This window comes from Delphinus delphis, chromosome 13 (assembly GCF_949987515.2).
Source record: "Delphinus delphis chromosome 13, mDelDel1.2, whole genome shotgun sequence".
Lineage (NCBI taxonomy): Eukaryota > Metazoa > Chordata > Mammalia > Artiodactyla > Delphinidae > Delphinus > Delphinus delphis.
In genome coordinates this window covers 62,219,745-62,239,391 of record NC_082695.1, presented here as the reverse complement: position 1 = coordinate 62,239,391, position 19,647 = coordinate 62,219,745, and the positions used below count along the sequence as shown (strand labels likewise).

Genomic DNA, 19,647 nt, shown 5'->3' with positions numbered 1-19,647 from the left:
TGGTTGGGGAACTAAGATCCCACATGCCTCAGGGCAACTAAGCCTACGCGCTCTAGAGCCCACATGCCACAAGTAGAGAGCCCACATGCTGCAACTACTGAGGTTGCGCACTCTAGAGCCTGAGTGCCATAAGGAAAACTCCCACATGCCACAACGAAGATCCCACGTGCCGCAACTAAGACGTGACTTAGCCAAATTAAAAAAAAAAACAAAAAACCCCACAGAGGATATGCATAATCCATGTATACCTCTGGGTCAGTTTTTTATAAACCTTGGTCTGTGCAAGATGCTAAAAGGTATGCCTCAAAAAAAAAAAGTTTTGTGGTTAAGTTTGGGATATGCTACAAATCATAACCTCCCCACTTTGGAGAGCACATTAACGGCTCCGAGTTGTCCTGCAGTAAAGAAATCTGCTTCCACATGATCCAGCACTTTCCAAACGTGTGAATAGTGTACAGCTATTAATAGCAAGTAGAACAGTGGTTTCATAGGATTCTAGTTTTAGGATATGCTCCTCTACATACAGTGTTTTATCCTTGAACTAGGCCAGATCAGCTTTGGTTTGGGTCCCATATACTTTGGGTTTCTAATAAAACTAATTATACTGAACTCTTCATTTCTTCAGGGAGCTATTAAAAATGTTACCTCCTCAGACCACTCTTGACTACAATATCTAAAATAGCTTTTCTGGGCTTCTCTGGTGGCGCAGTAGTTGAGAGTCCTCCTGCCAATGCAGGGGACATGGGTTCGTGCCCCGGTCCGGGCTGATCCCACATGCCGCAGAGCGGCTGGGCCCCGTGAGCCACGGCCGCTGAGCCTGCGCGTCCGGAGCCTGTGCTCCGCAACGGGAGAGGCCACAGCAGTGAGAGGCCTATGTACAGAAAAAAAAAAAAAAAAAATAGCTTTTCTACCCCATCCTTAGTCCATCTTTATCTCATCTCTTATATCCTGCTTTATTATCATAGTGTATATCCCTACCTGATAGCATATGATGAATTCATTTATTATCTGTCTCCTCAGAAAAGATTTAAGTTTCATGAGGGCAAGGACTTTTCATTCACTATTGCATTCCCAATGCCGCATAGTAGGTGCCCAAATATTTGCTGAATGAATGACTGATGGAATCAATCAATCTTGGCCTTATACCACCTACCTATACCAAGAAGTCTTAGAAAGAACTACCCTATGAAATGCTCTGTTGCATTTATCTCAGGGTATTTCTGAAAATATGGTTTACTTTATCTCATAGTGATTTTTTATGAATAGACAAAAGAAAAATTTCCCAGGTCTCAGTATCAAGAAAAGAAGTGTTTCTCCTAGAAAATGAGAACTGCTTATGTCATGCCACCTCTTTTCAATGCCTAAAAGGCTATGGGACAAATTTTTAGCCCAATTCTACCTAGCAAACAAAAACCTCATAACGTTTATTGTTATCAACTTTCCCTCTAACTTCATTTCATTCCTCCTCCCCTGATTACTGCATTCCATCCCCTTTCTTCACATTAAAAAAAAAAAAGGGCTTCCTTGGTGGCACAGTGGTTACGAATCCGCCTGCCAATGCAGGGGACATGGGTTCAAGCCTTGGTCCGGGAAGATCTCACATGTCACGGAGCAACTAAGCCCATGCGCCACAAGTACTGAGCCCGCACTCTAGAGCCCATGAGCCACAACTACTGAAGCCCACGTGCCTAGAGCCCATGCTCCGCAACAAGAGAAGCCACCGCAGTGAGAAGCTCGCGCACCGCAACAAAGAGTAGCCTCCCCGCTAGCCGCAACTAGAGAGCCTGCCCGCGGCAACGAAGACCCAACGCAGTCAAAAATAAATAATTTTTTTTAAAAAAACACCTTATTTATAAGTAAACTTCCTCAAGAAGGGCATATCTTTCCCCGAAGTGTAACATATTTAGCTTACGGAAAGTCTAAATGGAATTTAAAGAATACTAAACTTTCTTTAAACAGTTTATCCCCATTATAAGTGCTGGGTAAACTGAAGTGTACAGGACAGGAAATGATATGGCTACTTTGATGTTTCAGATTCTGGCGCTGCTTATTTTTCAACAAACACTGGAAAATGAGTATTTAAAAGCTGAATTCAAAAAACTGGTGTGAGAATACTTATGCTAAGGACAGTGAGATAAGTTGCAGCCTCATAAAGATGACTACCAGCAATAAATACTGAAAACAAGACATTTTGAAGTCTTAAAAAGAGGACCCAACGATACGTGTCAAACAAAACCCACAGAATGCACAACACCAAGTGTGAACCCTAATGTAAACTGTGGACTCTGAGTGATAATATGTCAATCTACATCCATCAATTATAAGAAATGTACCATTCTGTGGGGGTGTTGATAGTGAAAGAGGCTGTACGCATGTGAGGACAGGAATAAGTGGGAAATCTCTGTACCTTCTGCTTAATTTTGCTGTGAACCTACAACTGCTCTAAAAAATACATTAAAAAAAACAAACAACAACCAGGGACCATATTCTCACCTTAAACACACATATGTCCTTTTATTAACACTAAAATATATCCTACTTTGAGAAAGACATCAAAAGCAAAGCTTATGCTTTTGCATACACAAAGCTTTTAAAGGCACTCACTTTAGGAAATAAGCTAGGAAAAGCAGGCTGAAAATAATACCTTGGTGCTTTAACATTAGAGATTGCCAAAGGATACCCACCAGTAAGATTTCAAAGCTTCTAAATTTAAGGTAACATTATCTAGACACTGTAGCATAGAGAAAACCACATTTAAACAATGCATGCTTTTAAAATAATCACTTAAATGGAGTAAAATTTAAAGGTGCTTATGTTTATTAATCACTAATAACATATTTAAAAACTAGATGACACTGTTCAGAACTTAACAGAAGCAGACTACCAGTCTTACAATGATTTTTAGCTATGGGAGACTTAACATATCACTTTGCTTAATTGAGTAGTTCTCAGCCTGGCTGCCCACTGTCATCACCTGGGAGCTTAAAAATGCTGGTGCCTTTATGCTAAGTGAAATAAGTCCGAGAAAGACAAATACTGTATGATCTCACTTGCATGTGGAATCTTAAAAAAAACAAATTCAAAAAAACAGAGTAGTTTGGTGGAGAGTACGGGGTGCAGCAAGGATGAGTGAAGGTGATCAAATAGGACAAACTTCCAGTTATAAGATGAGTAAGTTCTGAGGATGTAATACAGCATGGTGGCTATAGTTAACAATACTGTATTGTATATTTGAGAGCTGCTAAGAGAGCAGATCTTAAAACTTCCCAACACACAAATTATAACTATGTGAAGTGAGAGGCGTGTTAACTAACCCTACTGTGCTAATCATTTCGCAGTATATACATTTATCAAATCAACACGTATACCTTACTTAAACTTACACAATGTTATATATCAACTGTATCTCAAAAAAGCTGGGAGAAAAATGCTGATGCCTGGGTCAGATCCAGAGATTCTGATTTAATTGGTCTGCAGTGGGGTCTGGGCATCATAAGTTTTAAATGCTCCCAACCCCCAACAAGTGATTCTAACATATAGCCAGACTGAAAACTGCACAGATATTACCTGCTTTGTTTGCATTTACTAATCACTTTTCAGGCAGTCTTCAACTGATTACTCAGTCTCGGTGTCTTGTTATCAATGTATTTAGTGAGTCTCCTAAATAGCTACCAAAATACAATCAGATTACAGAGGCTTAAATTGGGGACATGGGGCTTTTAGTCACTTCATATTCAATATAGGAAAAAGGTCATGGAATTCCTAACATGGGTTTGGGGGTCTTATCTTCTACCATGAGTTGCTACTGCTTAAATTAATAATAATATTTTTCAAGTAATTCAATCCCCAGTAGGTTAAGAATCCTCACAAATCAATTTAAAAATAAAGTGTAGCAAGAGGAAAATGTGCAAAGAACGTGAATAGACTGTTTACCAAAAGAATACAAATGGCCAATATGATTTTTCAACTTCATTAGTAATCAAAGAAATGCAAATTAAAGATACAGTTCATCCATCAAACCAGCAACATTTTTATAAACACTCAATAGAAAGAATATAATGCAACAAATACTCAAGCTCCTGGATGGAATAAACTTAATAAAGTATTAAAAAGTAGTTTGGCAGTATGTGTCAAGAGCCTTCAAGTGTTCATACCCTTCCTCATAATAGCAAAAACTAAAAACAGCCCAAAGGGCCAGGAGTAGGGAAGTTATTTTATAGTTAGCTAAATTATTCAAAATCCATACATGGTTTTAGGGAGACTACTGTGTTTTGGTTAAAGGCTCAAAATGCAATGTTAGAGGGAAAGAAAGAAGTATACATAGTATGATAAATTTTGTTACATATTATGGAAGGCAATATACTTAAATGTTAACAAAAGCAGGATTTTAATCTTATACATCACATTTTTCTATTTTCAAAATTTCCTACAAAGGATTTACTAAAGAAATTTTTTTCATTTCCAAGTAAGAGTTAATTGATCAAGTGTAATAAGCCTCTACCTCAGAAAAACTGTAAGGTAAAATGATAGCTTATCATGAGGAATTTCACTGTATAATTGTGTGGGGTGAGTAGTGAGTGCTGAGATCCTAGCTTCAGTAGGACTGAGCTGCGCCTGGCCACATGGATTGAGGATTCAGATGATCTTAAACAGGTGTCCTCAACAGCCTCCCTGACATTCTCCAACAAAGACCGATTAGGTTTTCTAAAATGCAAAACAGCCAAGACAACTGACCCTTACCTACCAAGGTGGATACTATTTTTGGAACCTCAGTCTGAGTGGGCACTTGCATGGTGGACTATTAAACCACACAAAAGCAGGTCATTATAGCCAAGACAAGATGAAGCTACCCTGAGGTTTATTCTATACTAAATATTTATGAAAAACAACGGTCACTGGAAAAACTCTTCCCTGCTGCCCACCTACAATGATGCATGTAAGCTGGTCTGTTCAGAGAATTTTTGAATTGAAGTCTGATGTCACAGACTTATTCACATTCACTAAAATCAAAACTCCCTGCAGGGAATTCCCTGGCAGTCCAATTGTTAAGGCTCTGAGTTTTCACTGCTGAGGGCCCAGGTTCAATCCCTGGTCGGGGAACCAAGATCCCACAAGCCGTGTGTCATGGCCAAAAAAAAAAAAAAAATCCCTGCAAGAGCAGACTTTACAGCTCTAGTCTCAAAGTGATTTTACAGAAAAACTGACCCCCCCCAACCCCCGAAGAAATAATGCTCTAATAATAAAGTATAAAGATTAATAATACAAAAATATCACCTATAAATGAGACACTCAACAAAAGCCTTGAATACTCAAGACTACCACATAGTATTTTCACATTAATATGCACTACAAAATACTCTATTTTTGCTCATCTCTAAGTCCCCCAAATGAAAGAAGTACCAGAATTATCTTGATATGATACCTCCAGATTCTTAAAAGAGCAATATAGTTTCAAAAACTTCAAAGAAAGAATGATCTAGTGTGGATACTAAGCTGCCTGTCAGTTAACTGTTAACTAAAGCAACAACAACAAAACCACTTCATAAACATCTACTGTCCAAATATCAAACTCAATTATTAATCATCACCATGCACTATATAAGTCTGCAGCATTAATTATTTCCACTCTTTAAAAGAAAATGCATTAATTGTTCAACTGTTTGGCATAAGTGAATATTTAGCATAATTCCTTCAATGTTTAAGCTGCTGCCAAAAAAAGTTTATAAATACAGCAATTCTGAATTACTAAATTAGTTGTACCTTGATGAAAGCATATAGCAAGAATCTCAGTTTTTAACTTTTCCTCTTGGTTTCCATTCTGTATAATCAGCTGGATTCAAATTTCAAATTCCAAGAGATTTGCTGTTAGGTACATCCAGTTTAAGTTCACCTGAATGTCCATGGTGTTGCACTCATCTTATAAGTCAGTTCACAATTTATCCTATCTTCACAATCTATACAACTTTTCAACAACTGCCTTGCTATAAGGTAGAGTGTATCCCCCCTGCCCCAAAGTTATAATCTGATTCAAGAAACTGAGGTATACATAATTATGACATCAGCAATGAAAAATGTCAAAATTTTTCGGGGGTAACAATGTGGATAATTGAAATGAACTTCCTAATATTTAAACTTAGGATGTTCTACCTTTGCTTTGCATAATTCCAGGAAAGACCATTCACAGCTGCTTATGTGTACAGCGCCTTCTGTAACTCTGTGGTGCAGAGCCTAGGCAGTCATATACAGTGGCCCTACAGCTTACCTCCCATTTGATTCTCCATGATTACCTTAGAAAACTCTTCATATTTTCAAAATCCACCAACTTATTAAGTGGTGTGCACAACAGAAACTAAATTACAGATTCAGATAATTTGGTGTTTTGGTTAGTATACAATTCAGAATAGACAAGAAACAGAAGACTGATGTTTTAGAAGTTTTAGACACTGGTCAAGGTAGTCAATTAGCAAAGAGGTTTGGAAAATATGAACAAAGCACACCTAACCTATTTAAGCCAAATAGGGAGAATGCCCACGAAGATATTTTTCATGCCACCTCTTCAATGGGGTCTATCTTCAAAGAGCACTTTGTTCACCCACCTTCTCCCTTTCCATAAAAAGACAAAGTATTGGGCAGTTACATAAAAATCTATTTAGTGAGTGGAATTAAGTAAGCACTATATCAAGAGATCCATCATGATCCTGATTAATAGCTTAGAACAGGACATAAGAATGCATAAACAATTGTATAGGTGTTAATATAGCTTTCTTTAAAATATTAAATGTAAATTTGAAATACACCTAGAACCTGCCTTAGAACAACCCCAAAGTTTGCTTCTCTCATGCAGTCATCTGATGAGCTTCAATTAAATCCCCTCCCCCAGTAATTTTAACATAAGGAACTACCAAAGGAATTCAATAGATATTAAAACAGTAAGCATTTCCAACGATGGTTAAAAACTCATATTTAATATACTATATGGATGATGGTTTTATTTTAAGTTGAACACCTATAAAATCATTCTTATTACTGAGTTTCTGTAAGTTTGGTTAGCTATAGGTTTAATTAACCAATATGATTTATCTTGAAATATTCTTTGTATAGCAGCAATATGCTGACGTATAGAAACAGAAACATTTCAGAAAACTAGGAGGAAAAAAGTCACCCATAAAACTTTGAAAACCAAAACTTCCCCCTTTAACGTAGCAATAAATAATGCTGTCATGATCTATTAAATGCCATGTACTTTACAGAATGTTCCTAATCGAAAGAGTCTCTTCAATGAGAATTCACCCAAGAACCATTCAGACCTCACCTTTCTTCCACTATGAAATCTCAAGACTGCCTTCGTAGTACATACACAGTACCAGACGTAGTAATATGGAGAAAGCAGATGTGTCAAACATGTAATAAATTACAGACTCTTATACCAATAAGAGCTGGAACAGCAGATTTTTCTGTACTTTTTAAACTTGGGGGCGTTAAGGGGGAAATTTTGCAAAAAACATTCCTTTCAATGCAAGTGACAACTAGCTAAACATGCACTGAATGGGGGGGGACACATAAAACTACTGTTTTAGGAGGAATAGTTATTAGAAACCTTTAACGAAAGGTAGAACATGTTATTTCAGACACCATAAGCTCGAGTGCAGTGGCTATATAATAAAGCAAGGTGCCTATTCCTGAGGAAAACGTACTTAGTAATAATGCTGAACAGTGAGTATTAAATCTAAGTAGTGCTAGAAAGGCAATGATGGGAATTCAGGTAATGTGTTACAGAGAAAGAGACTTGTGAGAAATTCCATTACTTAAAAATAATCCTGTCCCTATCATTAAGTATTTTTTTTGGCTGTTGTGCTAAAGTGCACTGGAAACCTCAGAACAGGTTTTTAAATTGGCCATGTCTTGTTAATACACTGCAGTCTTCAAATTTACACAGAGCTGCAGGTCTCCTGGATTTTTTCAAGTGTCACTCATCTAACTGAGCCTGAGAGCTGAGAAATGCCATCAGGTGCTCTACAGTCAGTTTAAAAAACATCCTCTACCTGGTATCTCTGCAGTGATTGTCTTGCTGCTCCCTGAAACTTCTTCATCATCATCTGATGAGCTCGTGCTTGAGTCACAAGTCAGGTCACTATCACTGGTACTACTGTCCTGCAACAAGTTATATTTCTTTCGTGCAGCAGCCTCCCGTTTCTGCCTCAGTAGCCTGATTCTCTCCTTGTGCTTTTGGCTCCGATGACCTTTAACCTTGGCGACTCGGCCATTCTGTTTATCACTGGATTGCCGGTTTTTCTTGGCAGCCATGGTGGATGTTTCACTTTCAGATCGGGACCGGCGAGACTTGCGCCCAACTGTGGCACCAGACACTCCGGAAGGGTCTCCTTCTACCGCTGGTTCTGCCTGGGAGGGTTCATTCTCCTCTGCAGAAGACAGTGTATCTGAATCGGCCAGGTGACCACTAGAGGAAGGGGAAAGCATGCAGTGGTTAGAGGAGTCACTCTCATAAACTCGACCAGTTGTCGGCTTGTCACTCTCCGTGGATGCCAACTGAGACTCAGAAGAGTCCCTTCTCAGTTCCATCAACAAGCAGGGCATTGAAGAAAGAACTGTAGAATCCACCACACCATCTTTCGGAACTTGAGATTCCAGTTCTACAGATCCATCTTCCTCCTTAGCTGTCTCTTGTTCAGATGTTTTTGGTGGGACTTCAGACTCAATGAGTTCTTCAACTTTTCCCACTGCCTCCTCCATCTTCATTTCAGACTTTCAAGTTAAATCATGGAGCAGAGTCTAGGAAACTATGTCAAAGATGCAACGGGAAAGCAACCTGTACGAAAACACACAAAAATCAATAAACGGAAATGGCAGATTATTTAATCAACACAACATTCCTACCTTTCTAAGTGGGCAGCAAAAGTTACCATCATATAGGCCTTTAAAATACATGTATCTATTATTTGCTTGAACAACAGTCAAATTCAGAGGACTTAATACGACCAAAATACTGGCATACACAGCTACTAAAAATGGCACAATATTAATCTTCTATTACTGAACTTGCAAGACCAGCAAGCAACCAAACAAGGATTTTCAACTTTAAAACTTTATTTAAACTGTTCAAGAAAAGGATCCTCAAAGCTTTGATATAGTTAGCAAGTATGTAAACTTTAAATGAAAAGGAATGCTCCAAAAAAACTGGTCTACAACAAGTGAACTGGAATGATTACTTTTACATTCAAATCCTCAAAGAAAGGAAGCAAGGGAGTGAGTTACAGTGGAGTGACATCAAATGTACACTTATGTTAAAGGGGGAAAAAAACCACCAATTACGTGCATTTGGCAAGTGGGCAACAAAAGTAATTACATGCATCAAAGCTGTCATTCCTCTCAACAGGAGTTGCTCTAGAGGGGCATTAAGATGAAAAACCTGAATCTGCTATTTCCTCAGTTCTTCCTAGTTCCCACAAACCTCTCATCATGCTGAATATGATGAGTCTAATGTTTAAACATATGTTTTGTTTCATAAAAAATAGCCACTAAATACAGATTAACTACTTTGTGAACCCAAAAAACCTAAAACTCTCTATTCTATGAATGACTTAAGGGGGTTAAAAGAAAACCCCCTACACACATTCTCCACCTCCTACGCTAACTTTAGAACCTAATATCCTTCCACCACTGTGTGTGCTACAACTCCACTTAATCACAGACAAACAAGACATAATCTTTAACCACAAGAGTTGTGACCTATACAGTGCAAACTTCATTAACTAGTGGTTTTTTAAGAGGAGGCTAACAATGTGCAAAGCAAGTAAATACCTCACCCTGAACAACTGATGTTAAGGAAGGCAATGATCATGTGCCATAAGTCACAGACAGACACAAACATTAAGCTAGATGGTATGTCAGTGAGGCACAATAAGACATCTCTGTCACTTCATTCCATCAAGTTACTTGATAGTTCACTATATGGTAGACAGCAACTAGAAGATATCTGAAAAATGGAGTTATTTATTGATCTAACATGACAAGCCTACTTTTTTGCTTACTATAAACATAAATGTTCAATATATCTGGGGTTTTTTTCAGGTCCTGTTCTCAGCTGCTGATAAAACAGGCATTCTGATGAATTTTCCTTAACACATTCATGAAAACCAGAACATTCATGGCCACTGGAAACATTTATAAGTTAAAAACAATCTCATGGAGCTTCCCTGGTGGCTCAGTGGTTAAGAATCCGCCTGCCAATGCAGGGGACACGCGTTCGATCCCTGGTCCGGGAAGATCCCACAGGCCGCGGAGCAACTAAGCCCATGAGCCACAACTACTGAGCCTGCTCTCTAGAGCCCGTGAGCCACAACTACTGAGCCTGAGCTCTAGAGCCCACGAGGCACAACTACTGAAGCCTGGGCCCCCCCAAAGTCCATGCACCACAACTACTGAGCCCACGCACCACAACTGCTGAAGCCCACACACTCCAGGGCCCGCTTGCCACAACTACTGAAGCCTGCATGACTAGAACCCATGCTCCGTAATGAAGAGTAGCCCCCACTAGCCGCAACTAGAGAAAGCCCGCCACAGCAACGAAGACCCAACACAGGGAAAAAGAGAAAAAAAGAATCATATGCAATAATTTTCAAAACCTGGCTGTCAATTCTGGACAATGAAAATGCACTGTTTTATTAGTCCTGTAATAATTAAGAAACTAACACAAAAGAATTTGAGGACAGGAAGAAAAGTTAAACCATGGTAAGGAAGCAGTACACTGCCTGCTCTGAGGAGATAAGGAAGTGGTAAGTATAAAGTAAGTATAAGAGTAAATTAGGCTACTGGGAAAATCTGGAGGGAGTTTGTATCATATCAGACCTCCTTCTTGGTCAGCAAAGCATAACACAAGGTGAAAAATAAGGCAGGTTTGGGAGTTTGTGAAAAATGGAAAAGGGTTTAACATACGTTACAGAAAATCTGACAAAGAATAAAACTGCTAAATACAATGACTTAAACAGGGTGAAAAAGAATTCACAATACTCAATTTCTAAACTATGTAGAAACCATTAACAGAAACTTGAGGTAAAATGTGATTGTTCTTCTCTGCTCAAAATCTCTGTCCACATCTCTAGTTTCATCTTGGGCCACTCACACCCCAGCTCTCTTTAGCTACAAAAACTGTCACAAAAACAATTTTTTCAGATCTCTGGCCTTTCACACTCATTTTGTGCGGGACCTCTTGCTGGCTACTCTTTGCAGGTTATCAGAATAAACACTGCTTCCTTGGGGGTAGCATGGGTACCTTACAGACTAATAAGATCCTTGTTATCTACATATTACACACCTATTTTCCTTCAGGACACTTTGCATAACTGTAGTTAAGTAATTGTGTCATTGTTTAATGTCCAGCCCCCATACGTAAGGACATACAAAGGTTTAAAGGAAAATAACTGAAAATTATATAACCACTCCCCCCAGCTGATTTATCTGTATGATTAACAGGCAAAAGAGACCTTAACACAAAAATTATCATCAAAACAAAAGGTGTCATTCTAATCTTGCATGGCCCAAAGATAAACATGATGGGAATCTGTGGAAGTTTTCTTCTGACTACAAGTTTCTCAAGAAAGTAGAAAGCAAGGTCATCAGTTAAGATTGAGGATGAGTAAGATGGTGGTGAGGCTGATCAGAGGACCAGGTGTGAAACAATAGTGAGAAAGTGAAGAAACTAGGCAAGTACAGTAAATGATTTCCAGACAATAATAAGGGCCCACTCTAAGGGCTATAGCCATGAATGTAAAGTGAAACTGGTATACATGGATGTGACTCCTCCTTTCAAGTTCAGCTGTATAAGTCCAAGTGCAGAGGAGGTAGACACTGGATTTAACCTGAACTGTAGTTTCACCAAGCAACTAGAACAAAGCAAGAAAAAGCAAATGTGTACAAGAATATGATTTAAATGATCACATTAAGAAGGTATGGGGTAGTGAAAATGTGCTAGGACCAACAGAATGGACATCCCAGTGTAGTAAGGGTATACACTGAACTGGAAAGATAGAAGGTGGTAGTCCAAGAGCACTGTGAATGAAATTGAGATTACAGAAGGGTTGCAGTTACTGGTAACTAACAAGATCTAAAATAGCACTCAAAGTGCTGTCCTTGAATGACTGTCTGCAATGAGGGAAGTGTAGAAATTAAGAGTAACTGATTAGAAATTTACAGCAATTTGATATTGTCATGACAACCAAAGAGCATTTCGATTTCCTAGTATCTGATTTTGACTGTATTTTACCCAAAAAATCCACCAACGATGGATTGTAAATAAAAATATAATGGCCCTTTACAACAGACAGTTCAAGAAACATAGGTTAGAGTATGACTATGGAAATACGTGGCTGAGGTAGAGAAGAGAACAAAACCATTACGGGAACTGAGTGGGCAGTGTCAGAGGAAGCATCTATGCGTATATTGAAATGACCAAGAATTAAGACAAAAGTAATAATGGACAAAATGACACTAAGCAAGGAACAAAAATCATCACAATATAAAGGGGTCAGTGGCAGGACTTCCCTGGTGGCACAGTGGTTAAGACTCCACGCTCCAAGTGCAGGGGCCCCAGGTTCAATCCCTGGTCAGGGAACTAGACCCCACATGCATGCCGCAACTAAGAAGTCCACGTGCCCAGCTCACATGCCGCCAACTAATGATCCCGCATGCCACAACAAAGACCTGGCACAGCCAAAATAAATAAATAAAATATATTTTTTAAAAAACAAAAACAAAGCACAGCCACCCCTTGCAAGGTGAAGCAGTGCCCTCAGGGGAAAGCCAAACTGTTATTAGTATCAGAAGATAAAGGGAAAGTTCAGAGAGGAGGTTGAGAATATTGGTGTCTTTGCTGATGATAAAACAAAGTGGAAGGAAGCTGAAGACGGAGGGGAAGAAACAGAACAGGGAATGTGCAGTGCTTTCTGGAGATTAGAGTGCAGGAAACAGGGTGACTAAGGAGTCTGGAGCTTCTTGTGATATTCATGAAACAAAAAACTTATGTAAAGCACTCAGATATTTTCTTTTCCATTCTATATAGTTAAAAAATTTGGTGCTGGTCATGACTCAGTAAAATGATTTCACAACTAATAGTTGGCAACCTGAAGCTTGAAAAACACTGTCTAGAGAAACATATGTGTCATAAAAGCACTGTTTTGTGATAGACAAAACAAAAACCAAACATCTATTAACAACAGAACGGTAAAATAAATTGTGGTAAATTCCTACAATGAAGGAGCATATATAGCAGTGAAACAAATAAAAGACCACTACAGGGCTTCCCTGGTGGCGCAGTGGTTGAGAGTCCGCCTGCCGATGCAGGGGACACGGGTTCATGCCCCGGTCCGGGAAGATCCCACATGCCGCGGAGCGGCTAGGCCCGTGAGCCATGGCCGCTGAGCCTGCGCGTCCAGAGCCTGTGCTCTGCAACGGGAGAGGCCACAACAGTGAGAGGCCACAACAGTGAGAGGCCCGCGTACCGCAAAAAAAAAAAAAAAATGCAGAGATTGTCAAACTGGATAAAAAATATCTAATTTTATGCAGTTTGCAAAAGATGTATCTTAGATTCAAAGATATAATAGGTTGAAAGAAAAGAATGGAAAAAGCTATACTATGCAAAGAGTAAACATAGGAAAGCTAAAACACATCATCAGACAAAACTGACTTTAAGAAATGTTGCTAGAGACAAAGAGGGACATTTCATAACGATACAAAGGAAATGACACCAGGAAAATATGTATACATATGTATATATGTATATGTATACATTACTTATAAATATATATGCACTTAACAAAGGTCCAAAATATATGAAGCAAAAACTGACAGAATAGAAAGAAGATAATTCAACACTAACAGCTGCAGATTTCAATTCCTCATTCTAAATGTATAAAACTAGACAGAAAATCAGCAAAAATATAGAAGTTTTGAACATTATTCACAAACTCAACCCATAAGACACATACTCCACTCCTTGGGTGGTTACTAGCATATACAGCTGGGTACAGGGTAACCCCCCAACTAAGATGTGGTCTATAGGAAGAGTAAAAAGAGAAGTAATCAACTTTGATTTGAATTAGATAATGCTCATAGGAATACCGGTCTCAAAGAAAAAAAAAAAAACAGAAATACAAACTTGGACATTATCAATATAAGCAGAGGTGATAGCTGAATATATCAGCTCATCCAAGGAGAAAACAGAGTGAACAGAGAAGAGACTTTAACAGTCTTTTTTAAAAATTGTGAATCCTCCTGCCAAGGCAGGGTACACGGGTTCAAGCCCTGGTCCGGAAAGATCCCACAGGCTGCGGAGCAACTAAGCCCATGCGCCACAGCTACTGAGCCTGCGCTCTAGAGCCTGTGAGCCACAGCTACTGAGCCCACGTGCCACAACTACCGAAGCCATTGCGCCTAGAGCCAGTGCTCCGCAACAAGAGAAGCCACTGCAATGAAGAGTAGCTCCCGCTCGCCACAATTAAAGAAAGCCCGTGTGCAGCAAAGACCCAACGCAGCCAAAATTAAAATAAATAAATAAATTTATAATTAAAAAAAAACAACTGTGAACCAGCTGCTTTAGTCTATAAACTGGTAAGTAAGAAATTATCTTTGGAAGAAGAAAAACCACAAAGACATCCATAAAACACACCCAGAGAAGAAAGTCTTCCTTCTTGTAGTATATTCTTGGATGTTTAACAACTTCCAGTACGCTTAGAGGTGTGAGAAAGGGCCATGATAAGTGAGGTCTTATCTAAGATGAGACCACTATAGGGAACCCTCCTGAGGATTTTGACATAGCTATGTATAAAATCATTAAGCACCTAACATAAGAAAGTCTTGCCGTTCACACTTCTCATTTTAAGCCCTTGAACAACCATCGTTAACCATTCTTTAACACCACTGCATGAAATGACACAAAAATGAATGAATGAATAAACTGACACTGTATTGTCCTTCCTGATGCGGCAAATGCAAACAAGTCATTTGCTGTTACAAGTTTACTTACAGGCACTTTTTCCGTTGAAACCACAAATTGACACAAGCACAGCCCACTAAGTGAAACTGCTTCTAGACAAGATTTTGCTCGACAGTCTACAAAATGGGGAACTCCTGCATCTTTATTTCATATCACCACCCTAGAACTGTAAGAAACACAAGCAGGTAATGCCTCAAACATGAGCTAGATGAACCAGTTAACTTACACTGCTTCCTGACATGTACAAGCCATAGCATTAGATAATTCATGAATTCCCACTTTGCTCTCTTGCACAAAACAAACAGCTTTCTATTTAGACAAAAAAGCAACTTTAAAAAGGGTTGTTTAAAGTTTGTCAATATTTTACTGACAAAATAAGAATTCTTTTCTGCCCGTTTGAGTAGAGGCTATAACATTTTCCCTGTCACAGAAATTTAAGTTTAAAACAAAAAGTCTTACAACTGATCCTGTCTATTCCCTTGCAATGCAGGATTGGTCCAAACAGGTGACCTTCTACTGTTTTATCTAATCTAGCTTCAAGTACCAAGTGATAGGGCTTATACCAACCTCCCTTGAGAGATCACTATGTTCCAAATAGAATTTATAACATGTTTTTTTCCAAGATTTAGTCTACTGCAGCCATTCATTTTATTTAAAATTGATACTAAAAAGCTATCTATATCTGTGACCCAAAACCACCCAACATAAAAAGTCTACAAGAAACACAATAAAGATCAATCTTCACGTGAGTCTGCTCTTAATTTCAATGTTTAAATTTTTTAGTCACTTCTCTTCCCCCTAAAAAATCTATACCCACAAATTTTCAAAACTAGTACATAGGCATCAGACCACTAAAAAACAAATTTGGGTACTGGGTTCTCCGCTCTTTAATTCAAAGCAGTCACACTCTCCTCTAAGTTTTGGGGGTTTTTGTTTTGTTTTGTTTTGTTTTGTTTTTGCAGTACGCGGGCCTCTCACTGTTGTGGCCTCTCCCGTTGCGGAGCACAGGCTCCGGACGCGCAGGCTCAGCGGCCATGGCTCACAGGCCCAGCCGCTCTGCGGCATGTGGGATCTTCCCGGACCGCGGCACGAGCCCGTGTCCCCTGCACCGGCAGGCAGACTCCCAACCACTGCGCCACCAGGGAAGCCCTAAAACCATTTTTAAAAGACTAGGACAGACGTTATTTAATTCAGCTAATATGTATTAAGTACTTACTGTGTCAGGCAACATGCTAGCTTTGGGACTACAAAATGAAAAAGTCACAGTACTCACACTCAAGTGTAATCAAAAATAAAGATCTGTTGAAAACTTACTATTCAAATGTTTCAGGGCAATTAAAGACAGTAAGTAGTTCACACAAATGAACTGGCTGAGTACAAGTAGGACAGAATTAGGTAAGTACTACAGGAAAGTATAAAGAACTCTGGACATTCATAAGATCAGAACTAGAAAAAGTGTCTACAAAGAGGATAATAATTTAACTGGGTTGGAAAGATAAGAATGATTTCAATAAATATAAACAAGAGGGTTTCCCTGGTGGTGCAGTGGTTAAGAATCCGCCTGCCAATGCAGGGGACACGGGTTCGAGCCCTGGTCTGGGAAGATCCCGCATGCCATGGAGCAACTAAACCCGTACGCGACAACTACTGAGCCTGTGCTCTAGGGCCCACGAGCCACAACTACTGAAGCCCGCGCGCCTAGAGCCCATGCTCTGCAATGAGAGAAGCCACCGCAATGAGAAGCCTGCGCACTGCAACAGAGTAGCCCCCACTTACCGCAACTAGATAAAGCCCACGCACAGCAATGAAGACGAAACACAGCCAAAAATAAATAAATAAATTTATTAAAAATATAAAAAATAAAAACAAGAGTAACAGGGCTACTACAAAATCTTAACCTATATTCCATAATGAGAGACATGAGGGAAAAAAATCAAAGGAAACAAGAAAGGTCAAAGGTACTTGACTTAAAACCCAAGAAGGAACTTCAAAGTTTCATTTGAGTTACTTTAAAAGTTGATTACATTTAGATGACAGGTCTATTCTGGCAAAGACAATAATCCTACAGAAACAAAACTGCTGCCAGTTTTCATCAATGTCACTCTAAGCACTAACACAATATGGTAACAGCCATGAGATATGGTAATCCAATGTCTTTCAAATATGAAAATAAAAGTTCATAAAAACACCAGTCTTAAGGTGAGAAAAGGGAAATGCTGTGTCCACTGGCAAACTGATGTTCTCTAACATTGGTTTTCCTTGTTTGTAAAACTTCAGTTCTTGGTGGGATGAAATAAATGACACTTAAAGCACCTAGTACATAACAAGCACAAAGTCAAATTTCAAGAAATAGTGTTTTTTAATATTTTTATTCTCTCTTCTTCCTCTTCACTTCAAGTCCATCACAGAACAAACAAGTCACTTCTCTACAACCAAAGTCATGAGGATTCATTCAGGCTTTCAACACATATTTATTGAGTACCTAGTGTTAGCTACTACGCCAGGCACTGGGAAATATATGGTACATTCCTAATGGAACTTAGAGTCTAAGGGAGAGACAAACAAATAATCACACAAGTGAATAATCACGCAAATATTAAATTTATTTCTGCGGTAAGTCCAGCAGAGAAAAGGTATGTTGGCACCATGAAAGGAGAAAAAGAAGAGGAATGTAACATAGTCTGGGAGATCTAGGACGGCTTCCTGAGGAATAAATAGGAACCCACTGTTTCAAATAGGGAAGGCAGACATAGATTTAAGCTGATTTGTACTTTAAAAAGACCATTCTGGGTTAAGAATCCGCCTGCCAATGCAGGGGACACGGGTTCAAATCCCTGGTCCAGGAAGATCCCACATGCCACGGAGCAACTAAGCCTGTGCACCACAACTACAGAAGCCCACGTGCTGCAACTACTGAAGCCCGCGCACCTAGAGTCAGTGCTCCGCAACAAGACAAGTCACCACAATGAGAAGCCCGCACACCACAAAGAAGAGTAGCCCCCGCTCGCCACAATTAGAGAAAGCCCACAAGCAGCAACAAAGACCCAATGCAGCCAAATAAATAAACAAATAAATATAAAAAGACCACTCTGGCTGCACAGTGGAGAATGGATGGAAAAGGAAGGTAAGAGTAAATGTCAGCTGAACAATTCAAAGGCAAGGCTAAAAATTTCAGTAACTCTAGACTGACTGTAGTGGCAACAGAGAGATATGGGTGAATATGAGAGATCATAGAGCAAATACGGGAGGTGAAAAAGGCAGGTATCGGGACTTGCCTGGTGGCACAGTGGTTAAGAATCCGCCTGCTAATGCAGGGGACACGGGTTTGAGCCCTGGTCTGGGAAGATCCCACATGCTGTGGAGCAACTAAGCCCGTGCACCACAACTACTGAACCTGTGCTCTAGAGCCTGCGAGCCACAGCTACTGAAGCCCACACACCTAGAGCATGCCGCAGAGCAACTAAGAACATGTGCCACAACTACCGAGCCTGCGCTCTAGAGCCTGCGAGCCACAGCTACTGAAGCCCACACGCCTAGAGCCTGTGCTCCGCAACAAGAGAAGCCACTGCAATGAGAAGCCCGCGCACCACAACAAAGAGTAGCCCTCACTTGCCACAACTAGAGAAAGCCTGCTCACAGCAATGAAGACCCAATACAATCAATCAATCAATAAATCAAGACAGGTATCAACGACAAGTTCTTGGTTTCTAGATTCTGCAACTAGACTGATGGAAGAACCAATCACTAAGGGAACATGAAAGACCTGTGTAGTGAATGGAGAGGGGAAAGGGACATCAAAGACTTTAGTATCAGGCATAGGGAGTTTAAAGTTCCTTTGATATGGAGGTTCTTTAAAAAACTAAAAAGAGAGTTACCATATGATCCAGTAATCCCACTCCTGGGCACATATCTGGAGAAAACTAATTCGAAAAGATACATGCACCCCAACGTTCACTGCAGCACTATTTACAATAGCCAAGACATGAAAGAAACCTAAATGTCCATCGACAGATGAATGGATAAAGAAAACATGGTACACACGCACGCGCGCGCGCGCGCGCGCGCACACACACACACACACACACACACACAATGGAATATTACTCAGCCATAAAAAGAATGAAATAATGCCATTTGCAGCAACATGGATGGACCTAGAGATTATCATACTAAGTGAAGTAAACCAGACAAAGATAAATATCATACGGTATCACTTATATGTGAAATGTGAAAAAAAAAAACATACAAATAAACTTATTTACTAAACAGAAATAGAGCCACAGACACAGAAAACAAACTTATGGTTACCAACAGGGAAGGTGAGGGAAGGGATAAATTAGGAGGATGGGATTAACATATACACACTACTATATATAAAGTAGATAACCAACAAGAACCTGCTGTAGAGCACAGGGAACTATACTCAATATTTTGTAATAACATATAAGGGAAAAGAATCTGAAAAAGAATAGATGTGTGTGTGTGTGTGTGTGTGTGTGTATACATATATATATATATACACACACACACATATATATAACTGAATATATATAACTGAATATATATAACTGAATCACTGTACACCTGAAACTAACAAGACATTGTAAATCAACTATACTTCAATTTTTTTTTAAAGTACC

General features: G+C 39.4%; 1 protein-coding gene across 3 annotated transcripts in view; it reads right to left on the bottom strand.

Moving 5' to 3' along the window:
• ARK2N (arkadia (RNF111) N-terminal like PKA signaling regulator 2N) overlaps positions 1 to 19,647 on the bottom strand; it is a 75,470-nt gene that overhangs the window by 40,519 nt on the left and 15,304 nt on the right. For all 3 annotated transcript variants that reach the window (XM_060028989.1, XM_060028991.1, XM_060028990.1), the window contains exon 2: positions 8,043 to 8,827. In XM_060028989.1, coding sequence (XP_059884972.1) covers positions 8,043 to 8,757 — 715 coding nt within the window. In that variant the 5' untranslated portion in view covers positions 8,758 to 8,827. The remainder of the gene's footprint in view (positions 1 to 8,042; positions 8,828 to 19,647) is intronic.